This window comes from Struthio camelus, chromosome 21 (assembly GCF_040807025.1).
Source record: "Struthio camelus isolate bStrCam1 chromosome 21, bStrCam1.hap1, whole genome shotgun sequence".
In the NCBI taxonomy this organism is placed as follows: Eukaryota; Metazoa; Chordata; class Aves; order Struthioniformes; family Struthionidae; genus Struthio; species Struthio camelus.
Genome location: NC_090962.1, coordinates 2,266,448 through 2,283,450, shown reverse-complemented (window position 1 = coordinate 2,283,450; position 17,003 = coordinate 2,266,448). Strand labels below are relative to the sequence as shown.

At 46.0% G+C, this 17,003-nt stretch overlaps 3 protein-coding genes across 6 annotated transcripts in view; all 3 read right to left on the bottom strand.

Annotated features, from left to right (window-relative positions):
• Positions 1–4,077, bottom strand: part of PANK4 (pantothenate kinase 4 (inactive)) — a 28,476-nt gene extending 24,399 nt beyond the window's left edge. For 2 of the 4 annotated variants that reach the window (XR_011135773.1, XM_068915965.1), the window contains exon 1: positions 3,734–4,068. Coding sequence is in view for 2 of the 4 variants with exons in the window: in XM_068915965.1 (XP_068772066.1) it covers positions 3,734–3,854 (121 nt within the window). In the remaining 2 variants the exon portion in view is untranslated. Of the gene's footprint in view, positions 1–3,383; positions 3,478–3,733 lie in introns of those variants that run through there. The other 2 variants (XM_068915964.1, XM_068915966.1) reach the window with 2 other exon arrangements.
• A 1,393-nt stretch (positions 4,078–5,470) lies between these two features.
• On the bottom strand, positions 5,471–7,359 carry HES5 (hes family bHLH transcription factor 5). Its single transcript, XM_009671606.2, has 3 exons — positions 7,251–7,359; positions 6,946–7,111; positions 5,471–6,834 (listed from the first exon to the last, which is right to left on the bottom strand). Exons 1-3 carry the CDS (start codon positions 7,302–7,304, stop codon positions 6,581–6,583), a joined length of 474 nt encoding a protein of 157 aa, XP_009669901.1. The 5' UTR covers positions 7,305–7,359; the 3' UTR covers positions 5,471–6,580.
• A 6,815-nt stretch (positions 7,360–14,174) lies between these two features.
• LOC104141949 (transcription factor HES-5) lies at positions 14,175–16,684 on the bottom strand. The gene is made up of 3 exons (XM_009671605.2): positions 16,089–16,684; positions 15,544–15,724; positions 14,175–15,309 (listed from the first exon to the last, which is right to left on the bottom strand). Exons 1-3 carry the CDS (start codon positions 16,152–16,154, stop codon positions 15,044–15,046), a joined length of 513 nt encoding a protein of 170 aa, XP_009669900.1. The 5' UTR covers positions 16,155–16,684; the 3' UTR covers positions 14,175–15,043.
• Positions 16,685–17,003: the final 319 nt, after the last annotated feature.

The following is a 17,003-nucleotide window of genomic DNA, read 5'->3' as shown; positions in this document are numbered from 1 at the left end:
AGACCTTCTCAGCTAAAGCCAGATAAAATTAAGCTAAGCACATAAAGCAGTGACCCAAAGAACTCTTGTCAGGAAACTGATTTGACACGGCTAACTCTAAACGCACTATTCTATGGGAAAAGCTCCAAAGGATGAGCTTATGCTCAAGTGGTGTGGGGATCGAGCAGAGTCAAAGAAGCAAGAGTTCTTAGTCAGCTAGTCCACTAATACGTTTACCCCCCCTACAGGTAACTAAGACTTGAAGGCCTTGAGAGAAAGGGTGCGTGTTAGTGTAGCACTTACACCAGCCATTGTTAGTTATCCTGTTTGAAACTTTTCTGGAGATCCCTAGAGCTGCTGCTTATAAAAGGATTTTATAAGTAGGCTTGCTGTGATTGAGCAAGGTGTGCCCCATGCATAATCAACAAGTGTTTCACTAGGAACATTTAAGTAAATATATTCTTAACTCAGTTTCAAGGAGCTTTGAATTTGTAGCTTGTCCTTACAGGATGAATTTAAGTACTGAGTAACTCTACTGCAAAAATTATGCTTCACTTCAGGATAAACAACATTTAAAATTAAACTTCCAGCAGAAAACTTAAGACACATACACATTTTCACATATTCTTCAAAGGCCAAACTAAGATCCTTTAACAGATAGCAAAAAAAGCAAACGATGACACCAACTTTGACCAAGGGTTTTGAGTTTTGCCTGTATGTGAATTGAGAAGAGCCTGATTTAGCTAAGACTTCCTTAAACATACCAGTTAGCAAATATTACCAATACCCAAGTCCCAGCAGACCAGCCCTATTACTCTCTTCTCTTCAGGCCATGAGTTTGCTTTTGTCAAGACAATAAACCTTTCCACACGTATCTTGAAACGGTAAATGAGCACTTGCCCTAATTACGTTATCTCTGCCAAGGTGGATTTAGGGAGCTAGGCTAATTTTGATAACTTATTTTCCTTATGAAATAAATCTGCTGACGCATTTGGTGCATTTGGTACCTTTGGTATCTTGAATCAAGTAGAGATTTGACCCTGAAAACAGGGGACTGTCAAAGACCCTGCTTTTTATTTTGTAAAACTAGCTTTTTATTTTTTTTCTAATCTCTAAAAAAGAACACTTCAACCTCTCCTGTTCTGAGTTATCAGTTTGGTTCATAAAACTCTAAGCTGATTCGGCTGTTAGAGAAAAGTCTTAAGAAACAGAAAACAGGAACCTATTTTAAGCCATATCAAGAGTAACTTGGGCTGCAGACTATAATCTTATCCACAAAAGAAAAGTCACATTTAACTATGCCAAACGTTGCCTTCTCAGAACGTGAATATAAGGCAGTCAGAAGGTCCGTATCTTTCAGTGTTTCAGTAGGTGAATTTAAATCTGCATGCATTACTTGCCTCTTGCCAAAGATCTGGCGTATTACCTCCTTTCAGTAAGTTTGTGATGCATCTCACAGAACACACAAGACAGCATACAAGACAGGATGCAATTCTGACCAACTACTCAGTTAAAACTACAGTCCCAACAGTAAGTAAAAAGTTGGCAAAGTCATAACATACTAGCTAAGTTCACTGGTTACAAAATCTGCTGCCTTACCAACAAGCGTAGTCAAGAAATGCAGTGTAGGCAAGTGAGAAGTAACGCTATAAGCACTAGCTAATTTTACGTATATAACAGTACTCTCATCTCTTCAATAACACTCAAATAAACTTGAAAATTTTTGCAACTTTTAGGGGAGAAATAGAAGGCTTCCATCAGGAATTTTAAGCTAAATCTGCCTGAGGTCACTTGTGAATGATCACTGACAAGCATTTATAGAAATAAAAGCAATAAAGTTTTCCTGACCTCAGATATTTGTTTCAGTGCACCAGCCAATAGGTTAAAGCTTCTGGTAAACAAAATCCAAACTCTGCTATGTTCTACTGGCTCATTGTTTAAAGTTTTTGGTTTTGCTTTTTTTTTTTTTTTTTTTTTTTAAGTAAATAAACCTCTTTCTCTTAGTTGATTAGTTCTGTGGTATGAGGAATAGCTTCTTTCCAAACCTCTTAATAGGGGAATCACTAAACTTGTCCTGAAACTTAATAGTGTTTGTATGACACCGATAATGCTAAATATAGGTGCTTCAGCAGTTAATTTATCATCAGATAAATGGTATGTAAAGCACATATCCAGCTGGCTATGCTTTCTCCCCTCCCTCCTCCAGTTTTTTGATGTAAAAGCCCATTCAGGACACCAGCCGAGACATATAACCAAGGTTTACAATTAATCCTATGGCTCTAATTCCGCTCTGACCCACTGGAAGGACTAATTCTAACTCTCATTTTAACAAACGTGAAAGAAGTGACTATCTTCTGAAGGAGCTAACTATACCTGTGATATAATAACAAGGTTTTCTATTATGGTGCATAGATTCCTCCTCACAAACAGTAAGTCCACGCTACCCAACAGAGCAGAGCGTGGACCAGAGGACTAATGGAAGCTTACACTGGGATGACCATATGGCACAGCGATGTGCCAATACAGCAGCCAGCTGCTGAGTGCAACCCAGTAGCGCCTGTTGCACTACATCCAGCCTACACTCTGGTTTGCCCGTGCCCTACAAATTCTGAGCACCAACCATGAGCAATGCAAACAAAGAGAAGAACACTGCTGATCTGGGTTCTTATCAAGTAGTTTCACTGACCTACTAATTACAAGACTGGAGCAAAATGCGTGAACTGGTAACTGGCATTTTTGGTTACTCTGATGGCCCTAGAAGAATGAGTACTAATCTTTGCACGGGTGGAAATATCATCAGCTGGCTTTGCCCAGATATGAGCACACATTCAGCCACGTCCCAGAACAGCCCACACTAGCACAGCTGTCTGCTGGGGGCGCTACTGCGTCCATGCCTCGGTGCAGGTCTGTCACGTTCTCAGGTCCAGGCACAGGACACGGCGTGTTTCTGCAGGTGACGGCAGTAAGCAAGCACAGCTTGCTACTGCTATAGCCCCCCCACCCAGTTCAAACCCGCTCGCCTCCTCTGCGGCCACCCTGCTCTGCCAGGGCAGGGCAAACCTAGCCCCGCTTCTGCTTTGAGGCCTGCTTCAGGGGCACGGAAGAGCCCAGGCAGCGCAGCGCTCCGCCGCGCCCCAGGCCCTCACCGCGGCCAGGGACACGGATCAGCCGCCGGGCCGGGGCCGGGCCCAGGGGGCTGCGCAGCGCTCCTCCTCGGCCGCTCCTCGCCCCGCGGCCTCGCCCCCCCGCCCGGGGCGCGGCTGCTGCCTCGAGGCCCCGCTGAGAGGGCAGCCGGCCCTGTCCGCGGGCGATGCGGCGCTCTACCCGGCCGCCTGGGCCCCGCGGGATTTCTTCTCCCTCCCCGGCCGCCAAGGGCAGCCCCAAGCTGCCCCGAACCCAGTCACCTCAGCGGCCCGTTAACAGCCGCGAGCGGCATGTCGGGGCTTGTAGTGCCGCTGCCCGCCTCCGCCCTGCCACCGCCGGGCAGCGGGACTCCCGGTCCCGCCGTGCCCCGCGCCGCCACCCCGCCGCGGGGCGTGCCGGGAGCTGTAGTGAGCCTCGGGCAGGCCGCGCGGGCCTGGGCGCCCCCAGGGACTGCACTTCCCAGCGTGCCCCGCGCTCCGGCAGGCTGCCCGTCCCCAACGAGTCCCCTCCGCGGGCGAGAGCCGCCGCCGCCGCCGCCGCCGCCGCCCGTCCCTCGGCCGTCGCCCCCTCCCTCCTTGCCTCCTCCGCCCCGCGGCCCCCGCCCGGTTACCGATGTCTATGGCGAAGCGCTTGGCGTTCTCCAGGTTGCGAAAGATTTCGTCGGGCGGAAGGGTGATGCTCTTGTCCAGGCTGCCATGACCGCCGCTGCCTCGCCCGCCCCGCTCCGCCATTTTGATCGCAACCCCACTCTTCGCTCGGCCTCATCGGCATGCAAATGTATGCGCATATATTTGCATGCTAATGAGGCCCCGCGCATAGATTATGCGAATGAGGCGGGAGCAGGGGACGGCAGGTGAGGGATCCTGCTGCCTGTGCCTGTGCCTGTGCCTGTGCCTGTGCCTGTGCCTGTGCCTGTGCCTGTGCCTGTGCCTGTGCCTGTGCCTGTGCCTGTGCCTGTGCCTGTGCCTGTGCCTGTGCCTTTCTGCGGGGCTGCGTGAGCGTGTGCATCCGTGTGAGGCTGTGGGGGTGTGTGCACATGTGACTGCAAGCGCATGTTTGTGCATAAGCGCGTTTGTGTGAGCGGGACTGTGAGCACGGCTGCTTGCGTGCCTGTGTGAGGGCATGTGAGTGTGCATGCGTGAGCGTGCAAAGCCTTTCCTCAGCTCTTTTTGCACACTTGCACGACTCCTTGGGGGTCCACCAGGCAGCGCAGCGCAGCTCACTGCTGCAGCAGCGACGGCGTGCGCAGCTGAATGTCACACCACGGATATGACTGGAAACGTGAATAATATTTCAAAGTGAGAAAGTAAGAGGCTGGCTGTGAGTCACCCCAGCTACGCAGTGCAGAGAGTTCCAGTCGCGCTTGGGTGCTCACTGACGAGGGCTGACCGACAGTCTCGTGCCTCTGCACGTGGTGCCATCCTGCACGCCTGGCTTCTGGGTTAGCTCCTTTTGGCATTCTGCTCCTCTGCTACACAGCACTTCAATGGGAAGGAGCAGCAGCAGGTTTGCATGGAGCAAAAGTAAATACAGTTGACCGAAGAAGTGTCGTCAGGCCTGTGAGCTCACAGGTGTCAACCTACTGCTGGGCAAAGCATTACCCTTTGATTAAAAAAATATCTCCTGCATGTGCAGTGTTTATTTTTTCCCATCAGTGTGTTTTATGGAGCTCCGTAGAGAGTAGTCACCCAACATGTCACACATGGAGAAATGAGACCCAGATGGGTGCAAAGACATTGCCAAAGTTACACAATACCTGGTAGAGGCGGCAAGAGAACTGTTTTCTAGGTCAGTGCTCTAGCAGTTGGACAGCATCACACCCAACGAGAGGCTTTAAAGTCTGTGATCCCCTAAGAGTCTTTCCGTTATTCCTATAACTACCAAGGGCAACACTGCTTTTAACATCTGTTGTGTTGTCTCATGCCCAATATATGCGTATGCGTATATATGCATATACAAGTGCACTGCACAGCTATAAATATCTCCCCTTTAGAAGGAAAACTGTAGATTTAAATTCCCCACATTTCAGCTGCTTTAGGGCTCAGCTACATGTCGTGGGAGCATGAGATGTAGCATGAAGTGCCTTAACAAACTTCATCTATTAACCAAATGTGTTTCCTGGGTTTGGGACTGAGGCATAAAATTTCCCGAGTTCGCCTTTGCGGTGACCTTTCTTGGCAAGTCCCTTGGCTCTAAATTTCCAAAGAATTTGCTGGTTTGAGGGGCCACAAATTTTATCTCCTATGGAGAGAGCTAGGGTGTGATATTTTTGAGCTATGTCATTCTCTGCTTTGGAAAACACTGTTGCAGGGATTTCAAACCGGACACAAAACAGATGAGACGATTAGACAGTAATTCTGAATATCTGTTTTCTTTTATTGCAATCTCTATCTCTTGCCCACAAGGTGGGAGCAAACCATGCACCCCAGGGACATCAGCTATGCAAACTACTCAAGAAAGAATAACTTGCTGGATTTATTACCTATATTTTTTATTTATTTCGTCCTGTGAAAAGTTTCTGCAACTTCTGAAGCTGAAGATAATTTCTGACAGAGGTTATACAATCGGTGCAGCTCACATATAACATGTCATAGCATCCTCCAAGGACAATAGTGGATTTACATTCTCCCCTAGTGGTGGGGTACCAAAAAAAAATAAATATAATTTGTACACCTGCCTTTCATGAAAGACTTTAATAAATATTTCTTGTAAAATCGACAGCACAGGCCGTAACTTTCTTTCCTATAAGGATATAAAAGGAGCTGTTGCCTTTATAAAAGGCATACATATCCTGAACCTCGCAAACGACACTCCGCTTTTGCGAGCAAGACATCCTGAGGAATTTCCTCTACCTAGTTTGAGTTAGGGTTTAACCCTTTTCCGAACACATTCAGAACAATCTGCAAACATTATAGAACCCGTTATGGCACACAGGCAAGAGCGAGGTTGCCAAACGTGTCCAGTTAGACTGGCTGCTCTGCTTGAGACACCTTGGGCCCCCGTGGCTACAGCTGCAGCCTGGCCACGGCTGCAGATGAGGATAGTGTAGGACACTTAGGAGTCTCCAGGGGCACAGGTCAGAGGAAAGGGCTCCTACTGCATGGACACCTTTGAAAATGCTAGCCTGAACATCCTAGAAGTTACTGCTTTCTAAACAGACATAAATATACAACCTCACCAAGGTTAGGAACAATCAGTGTTCCTCTCTGAACAACTCTCAGTCAGCCTAGCAAGAGGATTATGTCACACATTCTTTTAGAATAACTTTCTCTCCATGTGGTGGGAACATTTCTGTCCTTCTGGAAGAAGGGAAACAGACATCCAAGCATAATGATGCTCTGTAAAAGGAAAACATTCTTCCCTACTCGTGAGAGGAGTGAGGGCACTTCTACAGAAAGTCACAAGCTCCTTTGGGATACAAGCAAATGTGCGGAAACATAACAAGAGTACTCCTGGCCTACCAAGGCCTCCAGAGGTTGCAGGAGGGTTTCAGTGCTGCTTGTTTTGCAGAGGGCTGATGAATGGAAGTGGGCATGGAAGATGAACCAGAGTCCTTGGGTATTGCTTGTGACCTCTGGAAATGGCAGAGCAGTTTCATTTGAGTTTCTTTGTTTGCTGAATGAAGAGACAGGAATTGCAGAGCTTCTTTGAGGCACCAGGCATACCCTTCACTATAATCCTGCTGTAGGCTTTTGGAAGATGCTGAAAAAGCTAAAGGAGCAAAAGAGAAGAGAAGTGTTAGGCAGACCCAGGCTGGAGTTTTGTCCAAAAGTAACGGTAGCAAGTGTGAATTGCTCACATCCAGAGGGGGGTTGTACTCACCTTGGCTGTATTTCAGGTAGCTGACAGTCATTTCCAGGATGTCAGCTTTCTCCAGCTTGGAGTTGGGCTGGTGTCTCTGGAACTCCTTCTCCAGGAGTAGTTTCAGCTGCTCAATGCTGCTGTTAATCCGGTCGCGACGCAGTTTCTCTACAATCGGCTTCCTGAGCTGTAACACAAATCAGGAAGAGGACAGTTAGCAACAGGACATTCTTCTTCCCAGCTCTGCTAACCTTCTGCTAAAGAAGCTCAGCCCTCCTCAGCTATTTGCCCTCACAGTCGCAGAGAGTGGAGTGATGGATACTTACTCTGTTCTTTTCTTTGGGTGTTAGGATTTCCAGGCAGAGAGCATTGGGTGCCATTATCCCAGATGTTCAGTGCTGGTGTTAATTCAGAGCTTGCAAGTTAGCCAGTGGAGAAGGGAGCTGAGAGCTCCTCTATTTATACACAGTAGATGCTTAGAAAAGTATGGGTCCTAAGCTACTTGGAGTTTCCCACAGTTGAGAGCCAATCCATGCACGCCCTGGGACAATAGAGAAAGCGTCTGTTACAGCATGGTAAATTGACTGTGAATTGCCTGGGGATAATGCCTTGCTCCCAAAGGAGCAGGTGGACTGGGGAGTGTGTTACACAATAGAGCTTAGTCTTATGGTGCTGGGGTAAGAACGTGGGAAAGTGTTTGCCCTCATTAGAATCAAACTTCTGCCTGAAGCCGGGAACGTCAACATCTCAATATGCTGCCTTTTCCCAGGCTGTGAGGAAATTAAGCACAGAAGACAGATCCCAGGAAGAGAAAACGGTCTGTCCCCATGACCAGAAGAGAGGTTGAAAAGGAAAAGATGCAGAATGAGAGGGACTAAATCCTTTCATTGACATTAAACCATGCTTAGATGAATACAGTATCAGATAATTTTCAGGCAACCAGTGATTAAAATCAAGAGGAAAAACCCTTAAAACAATTTCCTCTAAGATGTAGCTTGAAATATTTTCCTCTCCATTTGTTTAAATACTTATGTGACTCTATAAGTTATAGTCAGAGCTCTTTTTTGCTTTTGTCTGGGTCATCTGGGCTCTCCGATGGCAGCCTGCGATGTGTATTGATTATGATGCCTTTCCCAAACGTGCTCTATTTAATCTCATGCCACTTTCCAAGCCATTGCAAACAATACCTCACTGTTCTCTTGGCCCCCAGCCTCCACATAAAACACCTAGATACATTCTCCCTTTACAAACAGACAACTGAGATCCAGTCAGAAGGTGGCTCTTACCTATTACTTTGCTTGCATTATCCCATTTGTAGAGTGGGAATACAGGTGCTAGGATGTCCTGTGACTCCATTCAGTCTTGGGCTTTCTCAGTATATCTGACGTGCGTATTGCACTGAAAGCAGGTAATAAAGTGGAAAGGACCAGTTTGGATCTAATTTTTGGAGATGTTTTTCCAGGCTGTTCTAGGTTGCCTACTCAAGTCTACTGTCCCCAAACATGATCCAGTACTTAGCTGGTCTCCTTTAGGATCTGTCAGTCAAGCATGTGAGGCTTTGTATTGACAGATTTCCCAGTTACACTTTATGGTACATGTGTCTGCCCTTTTTAACTCCTGGCTTCCTGTGGCAGTGAGTTTCATAGGTCAGTCATTCTCCCCGCCTCCTTTTCCAGTCCAGAGACATTTTATATTTAGATGGCTCATTTAGGGTGTAAGAATTTTAAACGTTAATAGTGGTCAAAAACATCTAACTGAGCAGAGCGCATGAGTCCTATTGAAAACTGTTCCCTGAATTATTTTTTCAGCTCGGAACTGGCAGTATTACTCGCATTCCAGGCAATCCCTGGCTCACATATTTGTACTTTATTGGGCCTTGAGGTCAAGCACAGGACTTTGGGCATCTCTGTCAGGGAGCACGTCAGATGAAATGGACAGCAAGTCTTGCCACTCACTGGATGGGAAGGGGTGTATCTGCAGCAGCAAAGGGCATGGTGAGGTGGGAGAAAAGCTTTAACCCAATTTTCAGTTCTGGAAATATGGCATGAGTGGTTTTAAACACTGCCACCTTATCCCCAGCACAATGTTCCTGGACTCCAAGGGCTAAACCAAGTCTCACTGATTAAAGCATTGTCCCTTCCTTCAAGTGCTGGGCAGATGGTGCAGCAGGCACTAGCTTTCTGCTGAGGAGCCGCAGAGGCACACTTCTTTTGTCAACGGTTTAGCACTGTGAATGGGATGATGTGTGAGAAACGCTCAGAACTGTGGACTCACACCATCTGATGTGAATCGTAAACCAGGCAAGCTGCCTTGCAGTGCGTGCACAAAACAACAGCCGTCTGCGCTTACAAACTCCCAGCTTCTCTTCCTCTGTCTCACCAGTTGAAAAGATAGCAAATCTTCAGCTCCTCCCTTGCCCACCTCACCTTTGCTCTGTATACTGTTAATGAATAAAAGAGAAACAAATCATTCTTTTCCAGTTTGCTTCCACTGCCTTATTGAGGTCTAAAAACATAATGGCAACAAGATATTTCTCAACTAACATTTCAGGATACTAAATGCTCTAGGTTAAGGCTGCCCCTAGAATGCAATCTTTGTGGAAGTGGGTGCAGTATGCATTATCTGTAAGGAGGTCAATGAGGAAAAAAACCCCTGTGCTGTAGGTAATTCTGTTGCTCTTTACTTCAAAGTCTGTAACTAGTTTGCTCAGTTTCGGCTCTTTGGAAATAGAGCTGTCAGAGTAATAGTCTGTCCCACTGTAACACGCTTCTGATCCAAATCCAATCCTTGTCACTGTCCTTCATATTTGTGGGAGGAGTTTGTGACTCTCACTGACTGTCACTACTGTGCCAGAAGGAAAGACTGATTGTCTGAGGCTCTGAATTGCTGGTGTCTTTGTTTCTGGAATGACGTATTAAAAGAAACAAGTCACTAAATTTGCCAAACTTGTAGAGCTGACTACATGATGTGTCAGAAACACTTGCTTTGAGTTGAGGGGCAACCTCAAAGGATCTGGTAAAGGTAACTAACCAACCCCAAGGTTATAAGCAGCAGACTTGCATTCATTATAGTCCGTAAATCCAAACAGCTGGAAGAACTCTGGCCTAGGAAATGCTTACTGAGCTGTGTGTGGAGCTCTCTGCCTGCGGATTGTGGGTGGTGGTCTCAGCCCAGGTGCAGACTTACTGCGCACACAGTTACCACAAAAGCTATCACTACTGGTAATACTAATTGGTAGCTTTCTGAGCCCATCTGATATAAGTGGTGGACCCAGTGTGTTGTCTGGGTCCCTGATGGGTCTGGAGGAAGGTGGCCTGTCAGAATAGAGTACAGGAAACCAGCATTTCACTGTCTCAGTTTTGTAGATTTAAAACACAGTGCTCATGTACATCTAGGGCTGTACTTACAGCACACAGCTTGATGGCTTACAGCTTTCCTTTCTATGTCACTTTTAAAGCATTCTTATTTTAGACCATTTCCTACATTTATGTGAGCCTGTCTCACAAATACTCTGGATGGTATTTTTAAAGAAATAATTATGATTTTTTTTTCTGAGCCTTCCTTAAATGGTTTAAAATCTATCTGACAACCCCTCTTGGGACACCTATTTAGTGTCAAAGACCATAACATTCCCAAATTTTAAAAGGGCTCTGATAATACTGATTGATCAATGTGTTCCTTGGGAAAATAGCTCTCCAGATGGTCTAGCAGGACCGGAATTGCTGGTCATCACAATGCAGAGCCAAAGAGCGTCACTAATGCGGGTTGTTGTGAGGCACGCTTCCTTTGTGCTCCATTTGAATGTCATAAATAGGGAAGAAAGTGTGGGAAACTCTGAGAAACTCAGGCCCACACTCTGGGGTTAATAGGGACTTTGTCAGGAGAGTATTCCTGGGCTGTGGGATCTGCATAATAAACATCATCTTCCCTAAGGGTGGGAATGTGTTGGAGCAGGGGAGAGTCACCCCAAGGGAGAGAGGCGCATAGGAAGCTTTGCATCCAATTATTATAAGTGATAATAATTAATGCATTGTAAACATAACCTTTGCTTTGCTAAGACTGGGGAAACTGGAGGTCTGAATTTAGCTCACAAGTAATCGGGGAATCAAAGCCCACGGGAGTAGGTCTTTGGCTGACCCAAACCAGAAGTGCCACGCTTGCACCAGCCATGGATCTGACTCCCTGGAGCAAATGGGAGGCTTTCTGGTGGGATTTGGATTCTCCTCTCCACCAAGAAAGCAGAACCTTACTGTTTCTCTCCCTTGCACCAATTCTGCAGATAGTAGGTCTGAATCTCATGTACACCAACTGCCCCACTATAACCAGAGTAATGTAATATGGCCCCTGCATAAATGAGAATCAGATCCTGAGGTCTGAACGTCAGCAGCAGCATCTGTCTGGATTTATGCCAATATGGCTGGCAGGGGTTCCTGGGCTTTATGGCCTGACTGTGATCTCACATGAGTTGTCCTTTTTTCCCTTGTTCCTCTTTTAGCCTAGAAATAGGGGGACTGGCTTCAGATGTAACTTATCTTCAAAGTGTGTATGGCTCTTCTTTGGTTTCCTTTTCTCTTTTCCTTCTACCTAGTGAATTTTAAACAAACTGCTGATGCTGCAATTATAATATTAGCAAGGTTCTGCAGCACAGCTTACTTGGGCTGTAATACACTCGCTGCACAAGACACCTGTCATCATAGTAGCAGCAGACTTCCCCATGCCATTATACAGTGCGTGGCTCTGCTCCCTGTTCCTGTGCTGTATAGTCAGAACGAAGCGTGCTTTGAGGCACGCTGCATATCTACTGTCTCAACTGCCCCAGAAGAATTTGTTCCCCCTCTCTGCATACTACATTAGTTGGGTTTGAGTTAAAAATACACAGACATGGATGAACAGCTTGAATTTTGCTGGTATTCAGAAGCTTGCACTAGTTGACAAAGATAAGTTGAGTGCAGCAAGGTGGAGTGGCTTTTTCCAGATCACTAAGCAACCACTAAATCTACAAATATCTCCTCTGAATTATTTAGCAGGAAATTAGGAAGAACTAATCTATCTACAGCATTGGGATCAGCCCCTGATGAATTGCAGAACTGTACAAAATCTTAAATGTATTGCACTCCCAGTCAGATGAAGAGCACTCAAACAGCTCCTGCGTTCAAGGTACAATAATAACCAAAGGGATCCATGTAACCTTAGTGAGGCAGCGCAAAACTGACTGGCTGGCTTTTTGGTCCTTTCCATACGTATAACAAATAGTTTCACCACAAGTCACGTGAAGATTGGCCAGGAACAGCCAGGACCATTTGTATCAAGTTTGTTCCTGCCAGCCAAGCAGATCTGAGATTGCTTAGTGCTTAGCTAAGCAGCTGTTTGACAAGACAAGATGTATTAGGTTTCTTTGCGTTTAAGGGAAAAAGCATGCACTAGAAATGAAGTTATTCAAGGGTACCTCTCCTAGGGAATCTGAGGGGAGGTGGGGTGGCTGATCTTAAGTGTTGCATGCTATTAATGTATCTCTGAAAGATGAGAGGTTTCTCTATCATATACGCAAACCAGTGCATTACGCAAACCAGTGCATTATTGTGGTTAGATAATAATAATACTGCGAACTGATTGTGCAGATTTATTTTACTTTGAAAAGAAGGGAAAGTAAAAGGTGACTCATCCTCACTGATCAAGGGATGGGAACTCTTCAGGGGAAACTGGGTGAGTGTTATTGTGGAAAATGCCATGTTTTGGGGAGACTGTTGGTGATCAAGGTGCTCAGGGTTGGCTTTAGGATCCTCCTTCTGTGCTCTTCTTCCTGCCTGCCCAGATGCCTTCTGAATCCCTTTTTCTCTGTTTATTTCTCTGCAAGCTGTCTGTGTGTAGCTGGGCAGGAGAAGGACGAGCACGTTTCTCTACCACAGGGGCTAATTTTCCTCGCATCGCTGGAGTGTGGCTGACTCAATCCTCTGGCGAGGGCAGCGTGTGGCCCGTATGGTAGAGAGCTGGAGAGCAGCCTAACAGGGCTACAGCTGAGGCTGGGCAAGGGCTCTGCAATGCCTCTCTTTGAGAATCACAGGAAGCCCACGCTTTTCCTTCGCTTGTGCCACTCAGCTGGTGCAAGCATGGTGGCAAGCTGTTGTAAATCTCCATTTAAGAGGATATGTCGGGTTTGTTTTCTAAATTGAAGCTGGGCAAAAAAATCGAGGGAGAATCATTTAAAAGATGCTTGACAGTGAGACCATCTCTGCAACAGGTTGGGTAGGAAAAAACACCAAAGCCTGGTGGAGTGTGGCAGAACATCTCTGAGGAAAATTAGCCACAGGTAGAAATATCTGACATGCTGTGAAGGTGCAACATTCCTGTTATCTGATAATTATTTAGCATCTTTTTTATGTATAGGCAAAAGAGCTTTACAAAGGGTAAGGCAATATTATTATCCAGTTTTTACAGACGGGGGGAGAGATTGGCTTTGCATCACTCAGCAAACTGGTAGCAGCGTTAGGAATGGACAGTTCCAAGGTGCAAGCCATGTTCACTGGGTGATCATCTTTGTGTTTTGGACCCTTCGGTGGATGTCAGAGAAAGAGAATTAAAAGTTCCAAGCAAAGAGGATAATTGAGAAATAGTTTGGGAGAGGAAATGCTGTTTCAATTGTTTGCTCTCAAGTTCTGTGTATTGTTAGCCATACGTGGACAAGTTTCACTTAACAAAAAAAAAAAGAAGCAAAAAAAAAAAAAAGCTTACTATTCCTTGACAGAATTTGCGTTTAGGCAAAAGAAGGAGCTAAAATTAAAAGACTACAAGAACTAGCTCACCCCATGGGTTTCAAAGAAGAGGGTGAGATGCCAAGCAGAATCAGGTGCCAAACTATTTAGAAGAAGGAAGAAGTTATTAGAAACTTTTAGGAGTTTTGCATGTTACCATCTCCTGTATGGACAGAGCGCATAGGTCTCTGAACACAAGTTGGTGGGCAAATTATCAGGGGAGAGAGGGAATAAACCGGCTGTGAAACTGATGATTTGCTGAAGTCTGAATAGGTTGCTGTTAAATATTTGGGGTCACACCACTCAGTATTTCACTTAATTTCACCTCTATTTTTACTTTTGCTAGCTTTTCCGAGGTTTTCTCTTTTGCAGGATCAAAAATCGCATTCTGCAATGTGGAATTCACAAATATGAAACTATGCACTGGGATGAAGGGCTCAGAAACATGACAGCTCCTGATAGCTTTCCTGCTGCAGAAGTCCACATGCAACACTTAGTCTAGGCGTGTTATTCGTTTTAATCATTTCATATAAAAGCATTAATGACTAAGAACATTTTTATTGACTTGTACAGTGAAGAAACCAAAGCTGAACATCACACAGGATGAATACATTGCAACTTTATAAAAGCTTTTTAAGCTCTTCCGCATGTTTAGTGAATAACTGTACAGTACTCATTGCCTCCCCTCCTCCCCCTTTTTCTTAAGGTGTATCAAAAGTACTTCCTTTACAAAAGGCATCAATTATCCCTCAACTGAGAGTAGCACCTGCTGGACATTAAGAGAATTTTCCCTACAGTAATCTGTTATCATAATAACTTTATGTAAGAAGGTACCTTAAAAATAAGACAGGAACTTTAGAAGAATCAGCATTTTTGAATAACATCTTTCACTCAAAAGGTAAAGGCTCAATGTGCTCTCTTTATGATACAAAATACATCCTCCAAAATGCCCCTTCTTTAGGAAGGTCAATACATTATCTAGAGACAAAAGAGCACTTGAACCAGTGACCCAGGGAGCTGGTTGAAAGATTTCCATTGACAGCCACAGCCATAGGCTCAACAGCCTTGTAAAGCAAAAGTGTGATGGAAACCAAAGGACATTTGCTTTCTAAATCACCACAGGACTTGGTCCTCTCTTTGGCTAGGAGCCACCCATAAGAGCAACTTTGCTGCAAGAGACAAATGAAATCCTTCACTATGAAGGGAAAGTAATTAGTGACCCTCATTTCTCATGACAGAAAAACAATAACCTCCCCCCTCCCACCTTTGGAAAGCTATGTTTCCTACTTTAAAGAGGAACTATTATATCAGAGGTCCCTCTAGTTTTTGTGGCAAAATGCACAGTAATAAAGCAAAGTCCATCAGCAGGTCTACCAGGGTCTCCAGATGGTAGGAGCAGCAGCCACACTTTTCTGGGCAGGGTGCTTTCTGACAAACAGACAGGGCAACAGAGGTAGACTACGCGGAGCAGAAGAGTACATGACGTCTGGACCCATCTGAACTTTGGAGAAATGCTTGATTAGCTGGACTTGAGTTTCCTTCTTAGGTTCATAGCAGGACAGAAAATGTAGAGCTTCCTTGAGGCACCTCAGGTATCCGCTGTTAAAGTCCTGCTCTGGATTCTTGTGAATGAATGCTAGAAAAGAAAGACGGAAGCAAATCCAATGGGTTAATGTCATGTCCAAGTAATGGGGCTGTGAGAATTTGCGCGTAAGGTTTCTTTCAAGAGCCTGATCCAGTAAAGCTTTGCTCATGTGGCTCGACCTAGTGTGTTATATCCCCCGCATTCCTCAAGGGCCAGGGCTATGCAGGAGAGCAAAGGCCTGTGGGAACAGACTCTTAATGGTGTGTACTCATGCTCTACACTCACTTTGGTCCTGCAGCTGGCTCTGCTGTTTCAGGTAGCTGACAGTCACTTCCAGGATGTCGGCTTTCTCCAGCTTGGAGTTGGGCTGGAGTCTCTGGAACTCCTTCTCCAGGAGCAGTTTCAGCTGCTCGATGCTGCTGTTAATCCGATCACGGCGCATTTTTTCCACCACTGGCTTCCTGAGCTGTAAAAGAGACAGAGCAGTTTGTTAGGGATATTTGGAGAGCTGACCTACTTTCCCATTCTGACGCATGCCCCAGTACACGCAGATGTTCAAAGACGCTTTCCTTTGATAGAAGAGCTGTGAGATGAACTGCCCACCTGTTACCCACCCAACTTCATTTTTTTTAATCAGTGTATTCTCTTTTATCTCTCTTTAATCTATTTGTCTTCCCCCAGATCACTTTTTCCCACCTATCAACTTTTTCTGTGTACTATTTGTTTGGCAAAGGCAGACAACTGACATTTTTGTATCACGTGTATTAGGAGGCTTATTGCATAGGGGCCAGACCAGCCTTTCAGCCTTTTCTGACAAGGGCTCTACTTACTTTATTCTTTTCTTTTGGCAGTAGTTTCTCCTCCATGTGGATCATGAGAGTGCTGCTGGGAGCCATTCTTAGTGCTCTCAGTCCTGGGCACAGACCACCAGGCTGGGATCCTATGCTGAGTATAAGACTATGCTCTGGCGGTTACTGACAGCCTCTACTTATACGTCAGAGAGCTTCAGAAGATATGTGAGTCTCAGGATTGCTGGTGTTTCCCACACTCGTTCAGCCAATCCAGGCACACAGCTGAACAATAGGGGAAGCACCTATTAGTGCATGGTACATTGATTGCAAATGCCCTGGAGAAAATAACCTTCTGCCCAAACCAAGTGGTGGAGTGTGCAGCGTGGCTCTGCAGGGCTGCCCAGGGATCTGGGAAAACACTGACCCTACAGCTGGCTGTCTCAGATCAATTGCATTCCTGAGTCCCTGCAAGGGGTAGTCACATTGTGGTGCGGAGGAGGCACGCTTTCAGGGGAAGGCGGGAAAAGAAGGAGGGGAACACTGTAAGGGTTAAAATCAATAGCATCAGGGACATCTCTCTACTCGTCCCAGAGCGGGCACTTTACAACCAGCCTCCCAACGCCACTTTACCAGGGCACGTGTGGGTGTGGGTGTGTGTTTGTGCTTGCTGGTGTAGTCCTCGCAGATTTCCCAGCACTAAGCCAAGTGTTATCAGTGTGAAACGGCAGGTTTGCTTGCATGTCGGTTCTAAATGCTGTGGAGAAGCTAGAGTCAGAGCTGTGGGATGGGGGATAGCCAGGGTGAACAAATAGGGAATGGGGGAAATTGTAACCTCAGCTCGCCTCTTTGCTGTTCACACTGGGATTTGTGAGCCAATTACACCACTTGTGAGCTGTCCCACTCCCTTCATTCAGGCCATACATGCACCTCTCAGAAGAAGTAGGCCCATGCCAA